The following is a 12,782-nucleotide window of genomic DNA, read 5'->3' as shown; positions in this document are numbered from 1 at the left end:
AGTGTTTTGTGTCCATTGTACTCCCCTGTTCCACTTTTCACGCTCCTATGTTCTGTGTCCCCCAGTCTGTGTTAAGTTTGCGTGTGTAGCGTTCAGTCGGTGTTTTTCCTGTTTTATTTTGAAAAAAGGTCTTGTGTTCTGTGTTCATGTGCTTAGTTTTACTCTCCCCTGTCCCGTCTTTAGGTTCATGTATGTCAGCTGTTGCCCTTGTGTGTTTCCTCTTCCCCTAATCACCTCCCATGTATTTAAGTCCTCTGTTTTCGGTGTGTCATTGTCAGATCGTTTGTTTTCCTCGCCATAGTCACGGTCACTGTCATAGTTAGCTTTCATAGTTTGTTCCCAGTTTAGGTTTCTGTTTAGTTATTGCTCTTATTGCTCGTTCTCGTTTGTTTTATTCGTGTTCATCAGCCACAATAAAAGGCTCACTTTTTGTTTAAGTTCACTCCCGTCTCCTCACTTGTGTTCGCACCTGGGTCCACCACACACACACCTCCGCACGGTCTGTCCCCACAAACCGTGACATTATTAACCCTAAGGAAATTATGTGGGTTACAGTTGCTCCAAGAAGAAATGGTAAAAATAGTAACAGTAACAGACTAAACTCCAAACAATACATTATATTACAGATTTTAATATTAATTAGTCATTGTCAATTGTTGATTTGTCCTGTTCTCATTGTATGACAAATTATGATGGCTGTTTGCCAGAGGGAGTGTTCGCCCAGGGCGCCAAACAGGCTAGGACCACCACTGCTCTGTTCAGACAGTGAATGGACTTATTCTTATATAGCGCTTTCCTACTCTCATTCTATACAACATGCCACATTAACCCATTGATATGCAGACTGAAAGAGCCAGGGATTGAACCACTAACCTTGCGATCAGTCGGTGACCTGCTCTAGCTCCTGAGCTACAGCCACCCGGTGATAAGCATGAATAAACTGTCACTAGGTTTTGGATAAAGTGTACACTCACAAACCGGTCAAACCTGCATTTGAAACGTTGGCTACCATAGCAGTATAGTACTGCAACGTGACATTTGGGTCTTCTAACTAAAATAGGAAAATAGGAACATAAATAGTGCCATCATTGCCAGACCTGGCGCACATCTGGTTGACATACACCCTGCCATGACACCAGTCAGTCAGAAGTGCCAGCTTGATGCCGGATCCGGGCCAGACTGTTTTTTTATGAGCCTGGGCCACATAAACCAAACCACAATTGGGCCAGATATGGCATGCCATCACATGGCCCATATCTGGATGACATACCACTTGCCATGCCAGAAGTCAGCCAGGAATGCCGGCTTGACACCAGATCCGGGTCAGACCTGTCTGCTATGTGGGCATAGTCCCTTTCAGCATAATCAAATAGAACTCCCTGAGAAGGATAAAACAGCACAGCTGCTGGCTTTATGCTGAGCTTGGACACTAAGGTGTTGTTACAAATACAGAATAAAATACAGAATCATTCATGCAATGACTTTTAGAGTTAGCTTTCACTGAGTCAGTTGAACACTGATCACAGCCCCATTATTCTTTAAATAGCTTCTGCCTGCTAACCTCTTCCTGCTTCTATCTCTGTTTAATCCCAACTACAAGGTTTTTCATAGGTTTCTTTGTATAACTTCTTTTTAAGTCAAGCTATCAAAGCAGACGTCACTATTCACTTACGTTTGTATTCCCTTGTATGTCATACCCAGGGACCACTCCCTCCTGTTGAAGGTTGACAGTGTAAAGACACATCTGCACCTGTGAGGGAGGCGAGCCCTCAGACTGGAGGAGACGCCTCAGAGATGAAGGAGGTGCAGGGAGCGTACCCACATAGCAGACAGGTCTGGCCCAGATCTGGTATCAAGCCGCACTGCTGGCTGACTTCTGGCATGACAAGATGTATGTCATCCAGATATGGGCCAGGCCTGGCATAGATGGCACTGTCTATGTGGTGGCATGCCATATCTGGCTCGATTGTGGTTTGGTTTATGTGGCCCAGGCCCATAGAAAACAAGGTCTGGCCTGGATCCAGAATCAAGCTGGCACTTCTGACTGACTGGTGTCATGGCAGGGTGTATGTCAACCAGATGTAGGCCAGGTCTGGCAATGATGACACTATTTATGGTCCTATTTTCCCATTTTAGTTAGAAGACCCAAATGCCATGTTGCAATACTATACTGCTATGGTAGCCAACGTTTCAAATGCGGGTTTAGCAGGTTTGTGAGTGTACACTTTATCCAAAACTTAGTGACGGTTTACTCATATTTGCCACCGGGTGGCTGTAGCTCAGCAGTTAGAGCAGATCACCTACTGATCTGTGGTTAGTGGTTCGATCCCTGTCTCCTCCAGTCTGCATGTCGAGAGTGAATGTGTATGAAATGGTAAATGGCCTGTATTTGTATAGCGCTTTACTAGTCCCTAAGGACCCCAAAGCGCTTTACACATTCATTCACACACTGGTGATGGCAAGCTACATTGTAGCCACAGCCACCCTGGGGCGCACTGACAGAGGCGAGGCTGCCGGACACTGGCGCCACCGGGCCCTCTGACCACCACCAGTAGGCAACGGGGGAAGTGCCTTGCCCAAGGACACAACGACCGAGACTGTCCAAGCCGGGGCTCGAACCAGCAACCTTCCGATTACAAGGTGAATGCCCAACTCTTGAGCCACGATCGCCCCGGGAATGTAGTTAGGAAGCACTCAGTTTAGAGGAAGTGTGTGATTGGGTGAATGTGGCATACTACATAAGAATAAGTCCATTCACTGTCTGAACAGAGTTATGTCATGTTACTTTTGCACTATTATGCTCCGGCACATGTTGTTATTACATGGCTTGATTAAGGTACACATTAGGCTGACATCTGGGGCCAGAGCTGAAACTGTTCTGGGCCAGCACAGGACCACCAGTGTGTCTGCAACTGGCCTTGTGCTGGCCCATGTGTGGGCCACCTCTGACAAACCAGATCTGGGCCACCAAAGGGCCGTCATTCTTTGCGGTATGTGGGCCATGTGTAAGCACATTGTGTGGGCCAGATCCGGGCCATACCAATATTGCTATGTGGGTACATTCTGCAGTTTGTGAATTAATGTCTTCTAGAGAATGATGTCTCGTTGTCACGATCCTGGGTCTTTTGACCCAGCGTTTTGAGTTTTAGTTTATGGTTTATGTTTTAGCCCTTCAGGTTTTCTAAGTTCATTTTTTATCATGCCTAGGTTGTTATAGTTCTTTGTTATTAGATTCCCCTTGTGTCTTCCACCCCTGTTAAGTCTCCCTTGCCCTTCATGTGTTTCATGTCTGTGTCTTACATTGTCAAGTTCATGTTGTCATGTCTGCGTCTCATTATGTTTCCTGTTTTATTTTGAAGGGGTCCTGTGTTCCTATGTTCAGTGTTTGTAGTTTTACTCTTCCACTATGACGTCGTTATGTTCATGTGTGTCAGCTGTTCCCCCATGTGTTCCCACTTCTCTCATTAGCCTCCTGTGTGTATTTAGTCTGTGCCTTTTCATTCAGTCCTTGTCGGATCGTCTGTGTTGTTCCCATGCCATGTCCTGCGTTCAGGTTTTCATATATCCTCATCATCATTGCCATGTTTGGAGTTTGTTTGTTTTTCTGTTTGCCAGGGTTTTCATAGTTCGTGTTTCCTTTCTAGTTTACCCAGTTTAGGTTATTGCTTAGTTTGCATTGTTTTCACCCTTTTATTTTGGTACTGTTCTGTCTGCTTTAATAAACGGTTCACCATCAGTTAAGTTTGAGTTTGAGAATGTCTGCACCTGGGTCCACTCCTCACACTCCACGCAATTTGCCTCAGCAAACTGTGACAGAACGATCCGACCATTACATGGACCCAGCAGACAGTGAGCTGTATGAGCGCCAGGAGGCAGCCATCGCCCAGCTGGAGGAGGAACTCCGCTGGAAGCCGTGGCGCGCTCCGGATTTTGAGCATATATTCCGTGGAACTCGGCTGGCTTTTGGAGGTCCCCGAAGTTGCCAAAAGCCACCGCCTGTTGCCCCCTTTTGCAGCCAAGCCTCGGCCGCTTCAGGTGGGAGTGCTCCGTTTTTCTTCTGATGTTCACGCTCCAGCCTCTGCATTGCCGTCCCGCACATCAGAGGCTCAGCTGTATGCCCCGTCAGCTTCCTCACCTCAAAGGAAGCGACGCTCACGCCGCCGTCACTTTTCACCTGCTGAGCAACTCCCGGTGGTGAGTTATAATGACTGCCTTTCACACATTCCACCTGAAGCCATAACTGAAAAGAACAATAAACTCACCCCAGACACTGTTGGAGTCTCCCTTTTGAATGATGACATAGACTGGGAAAAGTTTTTTCATTTTGCTCCCTCTGAACAGGGAGAGATCAAAGACAATAAGCACTCGCCAAAGGCTGTAAATGCTGTTAAAGGAAAAACTGTGAGCAATGTTACCAGGTCTAAAACACTCAGTTCAGGTTTTGTCAAGTCTGGTTCAGTCATCCCCAAGTCAGCTCACTCTAAGACTGTTAACCCAAGGACTTCAAAAACTGCTAAAACAAAGACTGTAAAACGTGGTGGGAAAGATGCAAAATTCATTCTTGATAGGTCTGTTTTTGTTGACCCGGTATATATTAACCCTGAGCCTGCCCATTCTAAGACTGTTTTTTTTCTGAGCCTGCTCCTTTGCCTACTCATGTTCCTGCTCCCGGGGCAGCTCGGGCCCAGCGTACCCCTGCACCCGTACCAGTTCCTCGGGTGAGGGAAGCTGGGGCCCAGTTGGTCCCTGCTCTGGTTTCCAGGCCGGCTGAGGCTCTGTCAGTTTCTGCACCCGTACCAGCTCCTCGGGTGAGAACGGCAGCTGCCCAGCTGTTGCCGGTGCCTGTCCCGGCTTCCAGGGTGAGGGGGGCTGTGAACCAGTCCACCCCTGCACCCATGCCGGTCCCCAGGGTGAGGTCAGCCAGGCTACAGCCTGTCTTCGCATCCGTACCTACTCCTCGGGTGGGAGCGGCTAGTGTCCGGCAGGTGCCTGCACCCGTTCTTGTTTCTGCTGAAGGCTCAGGCAAGCCCGCCCAGCAGTCCTCCCTGTGTTCCAGAGGCTCAGGAGAGTTAAGTCCACAACCATCATCACCACCATCACTACTGCATGCATTTCAGTCTATAGCTCAGTCATTAGCTCTGTTAGCAGCCCAGTCCATAGTTCAATTTCCTGTGTTACCATTAGCTCAGCCCTTAGCCCACTGGGCAGCTCAGCCATCTCCCCAGTGTTCAGCTCAGTCATTTGTTCCACCACCTGCTCAGCCTTCTGTTCAGCCAGTGGTCTCTGCCCCTACTGGTCCTGCCACTGCTTCAGCTGGAGGGCCCGAGCAGCCCGTCCAGCCTCATGCCTCGTCAGCTGGAGGGCCCGAGCAGCCCGTCCAGCCTCATGCCTCGTCAGCTGGAGGGCCCGAGCAGCCCGTCCAGCCTCATGCCTCGTCAGCTGGAGGGCCCGAGCAGCCCGTCCAGCCTCATGCCTCGTCAGCTGGAGGGCCCGAGCAGCCCGTCCAGCCTCATGCCACGTCAGCTGGAGGGCCCGAGCAGCCCGTCCAGCCTCATGCCACGTCAGCTGGAGGGCCCGAGCAGCCCGTCCAGCCTCATGCCACGTCAGCTGGAGGGCCCGAGCAGCCCGTCCAGCCTCATGCCACGTCAGCTGGAGGGCCCGAGCAGCCCGTCCAGCCTCATGCCACGTCAGCTGGAGGGCCCGAGCAGCCCGTCCAGCCTCATGCCACGTCAGCTGGAGGGCCCGAGCAGCCCGTCCAGCCTCATGCCACGTCAGCTGGAGGGCCCGAGCAGCCCGTCCAGCCTCATGCCACGTCAGCTGGAGGGCCCGAGCAGCCCGTCCAGCCTCATGCCACGTCAGCTGGAGGGCCCGAGCAGCCCGTCCAGCCTCATGCCACGTCAGCTGGAGGGCCCGAGGAGCCCGTCCAGCCTCCACCTGCGGCTTCATCGCCTGCAGCGCCTTCGCCGTCGCCTGGTCCAGCTTCAGCTTCAGCTTCGCCTGGTCCTGCGGTTGCCAAGCCACTGCCTCGTCCACGTCCGGCTTGGCCTGCTAAACGTCGTCCACGCCTGGTTTGGCGTCAGCGGCCACCTTCCAGGCCGCTGACTGGACTTCTTCGCCGGCGTGGCTGGCCTCCTGACCTGCTTCGTCGCCCCCGCTGGCTCCACGGTCGGTCCCCTGAGCTGTTCAGTCATGGACTGTTGAGCCGTCGGCCCCCTGGTCGGCCCCCTGAACTGTATAATCTCCTGTGCAGCCGTCCTCGGGTCGGCCTCCTGAGTGGTGCTTTTGAACTTTCTTCGCCTGGAGTCATGGTCGCCACCCTGAAATGTTTATAGACTGTTTCCTCTGCTCCAGGGCCTTTCATGGACTTTTTGTTTCAGACTATTTTGTGATTTCCAGGTTTTCTTGTGGACATTTTGTTTTATTGGTCGGTTTCAAGCCCTCCGTCCTGGACCCCCACCGCCCGCCCATGGTGGGTTGTTTTGTTTTTGTTTTCACGGCTAAGGGCGTCTGGAATCCGCCCTTGAAGGGGGGGCTCTGTCACGATCCTGGGTCTTTTGACCCAGCGTTTTGAGTTTTAGTTTATGGTTTATGTTTTAGCCCTTCAGGTTTTCTAAGTTCATTTTTTTATCATGCCTAGGTTGTTATAGTTCTTTGTTATTAGATTCCCCTTGTGTCTTCCACCCCTGTTAAGTCTCCCTTGCCCTTCATGTGTTTCATGTCTGTGTCTTACGTTGTCAAGTTCATGTTGTCATGTCTGCGTCTCATTATGTTTCCTGTTTTATTTTGAAGGGGTCCTGTGTTCCTATGTTCAGTGTTTGTAGTTTTACTCTTCCACTATGACGTCGTTATGTTCATGTGTGTCAGCTGTTCCCCCATGTGTTCCCACTTCTCTCATTAGCCTCCTGTGTGTACTTAGTCTGTGCCTTTTCATTCAGTCCTTGTCGGATCGTCTGTGTTGTTCCCATGCCATGTCCTGCGTTCAGGTTTTCATATATCCTCATCATCATTGCCATGTTTGGAGTTTGTTTGTTTTTCTGTTTGCCAGGGTTTTCATAGTTCGTGTTTCCTTTCTAGTTTACCCAGTTTAGGTTATTGCTTAGTTTGCATTGTTTTCACCCTTTTATTTTGGTACTGTTCTCTCTGCTTTATTAAACGGTTCACCATCAGTTAAGTTTGAGTTTGAGAATGTCTGCACCTGGGTCCACTCCACGCAGTTTGCCTCGGCAAACTGTGACACTCGTCTTATATAGTGCCTTTCTACTCTACTCCAGCACTCGGAGCATTTTATACACCCTGTGTGTGTTTATAGTGTTTTATATCTGACATTCACTCTGAGATGAACAGCTCAGGGGTCAGGATCCCGCACCTTCTAAAGTGACGCTTCCTGGTGCAAAACACTGTTTTTCTTTGTTATTTCATTCAGTTATCATGAGCAAAGAGGCTTGTTTTTAACTATTATAGGTGCTATTAATAGAATTCTTATTATTTTAAGCATTCTTTTAGCTCCTCAGTGTCACATCACATCCTTGATGTGTGTTCTGTTTGTTACTTTACAGTGAGTCCTCGGTTGTTAAGCAGATGCCTCCTGTGGGGTTAAAGTTGCTTCTTCTTTGTTTTTCCTTGTTAATAACTGTTTGTCATCAGTGATTTGGAACTTGACTTTTGTCAGTAAATGTGTGTTTGTAATTAAAATTCAATTTTTGTCATCTACCTTTTTCCCTTCATTTATCTTTTCTACACTTAAACTATCTACAAAATAATTCAATAAGGAGAGATAATATGAAAAACCTGAACATGATTTATTAAAAAGAAATAAATTAAGCTATCTGGTAGTTAACTAAGATGACCCCCATAGAAGAAAAACCCCAGCAGTGAAAGGAGTTAGGAGACCTAGGAGACTGAGGAGGAGATAGTGAGGAGACTGAGGAGGAGATGGTGAGGACGTGGGTTGCATGACTGAGTGTCTGAATGACAGAAGACCAATGAGATGTGAAGTATGCATAGTGAAGGCTGATTAGTTTGGAGTAGGTAAGCCAGAAAATGACTGGACCATAGAAACGATGTCAGAATTATGTTTGATAGTGCGAGAAAATTGAAGCAATGTAAAGAACAGACTAGCAGCCGAACAACCAGGAAACCTTTAAATATTTTTTTAAAAATCGTCCTAATTTAATTAATACATACACTTAAATTTCTATTTCATCAGGATATATCTGTGCTACAGCTTTTTTGTGTGTGACTTTGTATTAAAACTGGGATGTGTATGTGATTGTTGACATCCCATACCCCCAAAAACTAAAAGTAAAATAACAAAAGGAGTGAACCCTCACTGGAAACTAACTGAAACCCATTTTAACATAGTAACAACTTACACATAACCTAATGAACAATGGAGGATTATTGTTTCTGGTATGTGTTATCTCAAAAATGTGATGGGAGAGTTTATTCTGTTTATTTATGTACTTACTGAAAGTACAGATACTTAATGCAGAAACACAGCCTCCAGGGCTGTAACACTATATAACAATAATTTACGAATAAACAAGATAATCAAATAAAATCACAAAGCAACGAGAAAAAAAATCAATGAAACCCACATTAACTAAGTAAAAAGTGATGTTTATCTTTTGATAATTTAACCCAAGCTTTGTCCCCACCAGACAGTTCAGTGTAAACAATCAGTTCTTTTTCATTGGCTAAAAAAGCTGCAATTTGATTGGCTATTTCTTCATTACACCTATACGCGATGGGCCGCCATAAAAGGAAAATGTGTTGCTGCACTGAAGCAGAGCCCTCAGGAAGAAGATTAGTAAACACATTAGTATTTCACAAGAATATTCAATGGATATGTTGTTGGAAAAAAGTGTCAAATATATAGCTTACACATACAAAGGGGAAGGTTTATCTAAATGGACACAAACACACATGGATACAGGAGTAATTTACCTTTCTTTTGATGTACGATAATTGTTATGGCCCAGCTCATTTGCCAATTTACATGAAATCCCCAAATAGAATGGAAGCATGATGAACAGCACGATGACAACAGCAATCGCAAAAAGCTTTGAGTTTGTAAAGACAAACATCTGTTGATACACAGAAACACACATTATAGTTGGTTAATTAGCAAAGGCAAAACATTTAAAAGCTCAAGCAAATGGGCATATTTATTATTATATAAAATATGTTATGTCTCAAATTACATCCTAGATATGACTGAACATGATAAAATGAACATGAACAAATATTTTCTTTTTTCCACTTTTTTCCTCTGCCTCTGTAAAAAATTCATCCTGCCTAAGTCTCTTAGTTGAAGCCGGTGTTAAGCCAAAAAGTAATTTTCAGTTTTTGCCAAAAATTGTCTGCTCATATTTAAACTGTTGTAAATAACTTGTTGGCCTGTAATCTGTCAAATATCTCACTCAGAAATCATATCAAGTCACATTCCTGTGACACGGTAGATGCAGTAATTATTTTTTTAAGTGACATTTAGATGTCCTTTTTTTTTTTTTTTTTAGAATGGAATAGAAACTTTATTGTCACTGTTACAAGAAAAATGAAACACAGTTTGGCATCTCTCCATTGGGAGCATGTAGATTTTTTCTGGGTAAAAAGTCACATTGACATTAAAAATGTGTTTTCCAAGAGAGATCTGGCCAAGAGGGCAGCAGAAACTGCAGTAAATATAAAATAAGAGTAACATAATGATGCAATTTTAAGTCACATGCTTTGACTTCATTTTTTGCTTAGTTATTAGTCAATAATGGAAATAAATGGCTGCACATAACTAAAAGACTGTTTTATGATCAAAATGATAATCACAATTATTTTTGATTAATACTGAGGTCAGAATAATTTGATACAATTATCCCCTGACTTTAGTGATATGAATGGTTTTTTTTTAAATTATTTCTCATCTTTATACTGGTACAAACTTTGCATTAAAATGGAATAACTGTTAAACAATGGACCAAAACTTAACAGAAAATTCTTTCTTTCTTGCCATTGCTTTCACCTTTACATTGTGGATGGTTCCTGAATTAATCTTTATAAATTATAAGTCTTTGTAGATAGTAAAGATGTTTATTCACCTGATGCACTTAAGTTTTAGTCACTTAGACTCAGCAATGTCATCCTCACTTTGAAGCCCGAGCACAAGTGTAGCCATAATGGCAAATTCATGTGTCATTATTTAACATTGGTTGCTTAGAAACCCAGTTTTGAATATTCAAATACCTTTATGCTTCTGTGACTGAAAAAAAAACATTGCATTTGCTAACAAGGCATATCTTTCCTCTGTTCTTCTATCTGGTCTTCTTTTTGTAAATTCTTTCAGTACTTCTGCTTTTATGTTACACAATAAGAACATGCCACAGCCCTTAAACTGACAAAATCTAAGGATGTATGTATAATTCAAACACACAAAAGAACTATTTACATTTGTACCATGATATTAAGGTACAAAGAAGACTTTAATTATGTGGCTGCATATTTACAGACAGAGCACAGCTACCTGAAGAAAGACAATTCATATGTTATAAAGATCCAGAAATTTAGTTTTAAGGTGAAACCTCAGGGAAGAGCCACTCTCTCTTGCTCGCCTTAGTGATACAACTTTGTACGTGTAGAGTTGGTCAATCGGAAGCGTGTTTTGACCATGTTTGGACAGACAGGTTAACAAGCTGTCGAACAGGTGTACCTAATAAAGTACACAAATATAAAGTGTACATGTTTTTTCCCTTTTTCTTGTAAAAGACAGTTTACTTCAAAGGTACTCTTTACCATTCCTGACAGGTGCATAATGAAACAGACTCGTGAATATCTACAATGCCAGAATCAGAGAGTATTGGAAAAATGTAAATTAACATAACTTATTTCTGTAATTGCAATGATATTGGGTTTTTTATTCTTGTGGTATGACAAAAGTATAGAAATAGCTCATTTCCTACCTCTTCTTCCTGCTGTTTATGGAGCCACAATAACTAAAAAATGCTGAGGGCGTGAGGAAAAGCTGTTCTTGGAAATCTTGAAAAACTTGCTTAAAATGTAATCAGCAAAAAGCTTGTACACTATAAAAGGTGCATTCCTCTTCTTTTCAGTTAACCGGTGTCCCATTGGTCAATGATGGGTATGGTAAAGACAAGGGGCGGAACCACTGAGCGTGGCTAAAAAAAGAAGCTGTCAAAAAGCTTAATCATCTGTTCCAGTACACCTACAGACCTTCAATGCTTCGCTCACAGAAAAAAGAAAATGAGATACATACTGAGAGACACCCAGAATCATCAAAGCAAACAGCTTTGACAAACAAAACTATGTTCCTGCTGTTACATTTAAAGCACAAGGCGACACAGACTTTAAAGTCAATCCTTCTTCTTAATTTACATTCATGTGACAGTGAAACTGTGCAGTACAAATGTTCTGAAAATGGCCATCTGAAATTTTGAGGTCTTGCGGTAAAATAGTAAACACTAAATACTAGAATACTCTGTGTAAAGGTAGTGTCGGTGGTGTGTGCAAGTAATAAGTAATGTGTGTATTTTGTGTTCATGGGTGGGGTTATTGTCTTCATGTTCTAAATGTTGCTGTTCACTATAAATAGCAAGCCAACAGAGTAATACCCCTGACATTTATTCATGAATTGCTCAAAGTGGGAGACGATTGGAACAGTAATGGAAGGAAGAGCTCCATTTCAAAACTTTACCTTCTATATATTTTTCATTACTTTTATTTAACTACAAATAAATACATAAATAAAATAGACACAAATAAAGCAAAAAATAAAAGGAATTGTTAAAATCTGCTCAGCAAATCAAACATTAAAAAAAGCTGTTTGTTCTGCTTGAGCCATACTAATACCACTAGTTGAGCTGTAAGCCAAGCTGAAGGCACAGGATGACTATGAGGCTGGAATTCCTTGGACAATGCTGGTCTCATCTGTTAAGCACAGCAGTATCATGGTTGGGGCTAGTGATGCGCGAATCATGAACGAATCGTTCAATACTCGAGAATCACTTTACTGACTCATGAATCATGATTCACAAGCCCAACTGACTCACTGACTCATCCCTGTTGCTGTTAGCAGCAATATATCTAGCTTATAATTAAAATTGTGGAGAAAAACACAACATCCAGTATCTTAACAAAAACATTTCTGCTCTGAACTGGAAGAAAAAACCCTGAGTAGAAGCTCACATCAAGACAATAGCTCCTCGCTTCACAGTAGCATCGCTCTGCTAACATGCTAACAGCACATTTGAGCTACTCACCCCCTCCTTTCCTGTGCTGAATCGTAGAGCCAGCGAGTCACTCAGGACTCGCTAACCCCCTCCCTCCTGTGCTGAATCGTAGAGCCAGCGAGCCACTCAGGACTCGCTAACCCCTCCCTCCTGTGCTGAATCATAGAGCCAGCGAGTCACTCAGGACTCGCTAACCCCCTCCCTCCTGTGCTGAATCGTAGAGCCAGCGAGTCACTCAGGACTCGCTAACCCCCTCCCTCCTGTGCTGAATCGTAGAGCCAGCGAGTCACTCAGGACTCGCTCACCCCCTCCCTCCTGTGCTGAATCGTAGAGCCAGCGAGTCACTCAGGACTCGCTAACCCCCTCCCTCCTGTGCTGAATCATAGAGCGAACGAATCACTCACTCACTCACCCCCTCCCTCCGGGCTCACAGCTTCTTCTTCTTGGTTGGCAACCAATGTTAAGGCGCATTACCGCCCCCTGGCTCACGGCTCAGTGGACATTTAGATGAGAAAATATATACTTGACACATTTAAGGAAAATACT

General features: G+C 44.5%; 1 protein-coding gene across 2 annotated transcripts in view; it reads right to left on the bottom strand.

Moving 5' to 3' along the window:
• Positions 1–9,041, bottom strand: part of LOC134625245 (beta-1,4 N-acetylgalactosaminyltransferase 2-like) — a 70,900-nt gene extending 61,859 nt beyond the window's left edge. For both annotated transcript variants that reach the window (XM_063470448.1, XM_063470447.1), the window contains exon 1: positions 8,947–9,041. In XM_063470448.1, coding sequence (XP_063326518.1) covers positions 8,947–9,026 — 80 coding nt within the window. In that variant the 5' untranslated portion in view covers positions 9,027–9,041. The remainder of the gene's footprint in view (positions 1–8,946) is intronic.
• Between the last annotated feature and the right edge of the window lie 3,741 nt (positions 9,042–12,782).

Source organism: Pelmatolapia mariae, linkage group LG4 (assembly GCF_036321145.2).
Source record: "Pelmatolapia mariae isolate MD_Pm_ZW linkage group LG4, Pm_UMD_F_2, whole genome shotgun sequence".
Taxonomy (NCBI): Eukaryota; Metazoa; Chordata; class Actinopteri; order Cichliformes; family Cichlidae; genus Pelmatolapia; species Pelmatolapia mariae.
Note: the sequence above shows the minus strand (reverse complement) of the source record. Positions and strands in the feature narration are given on the sequence as shown.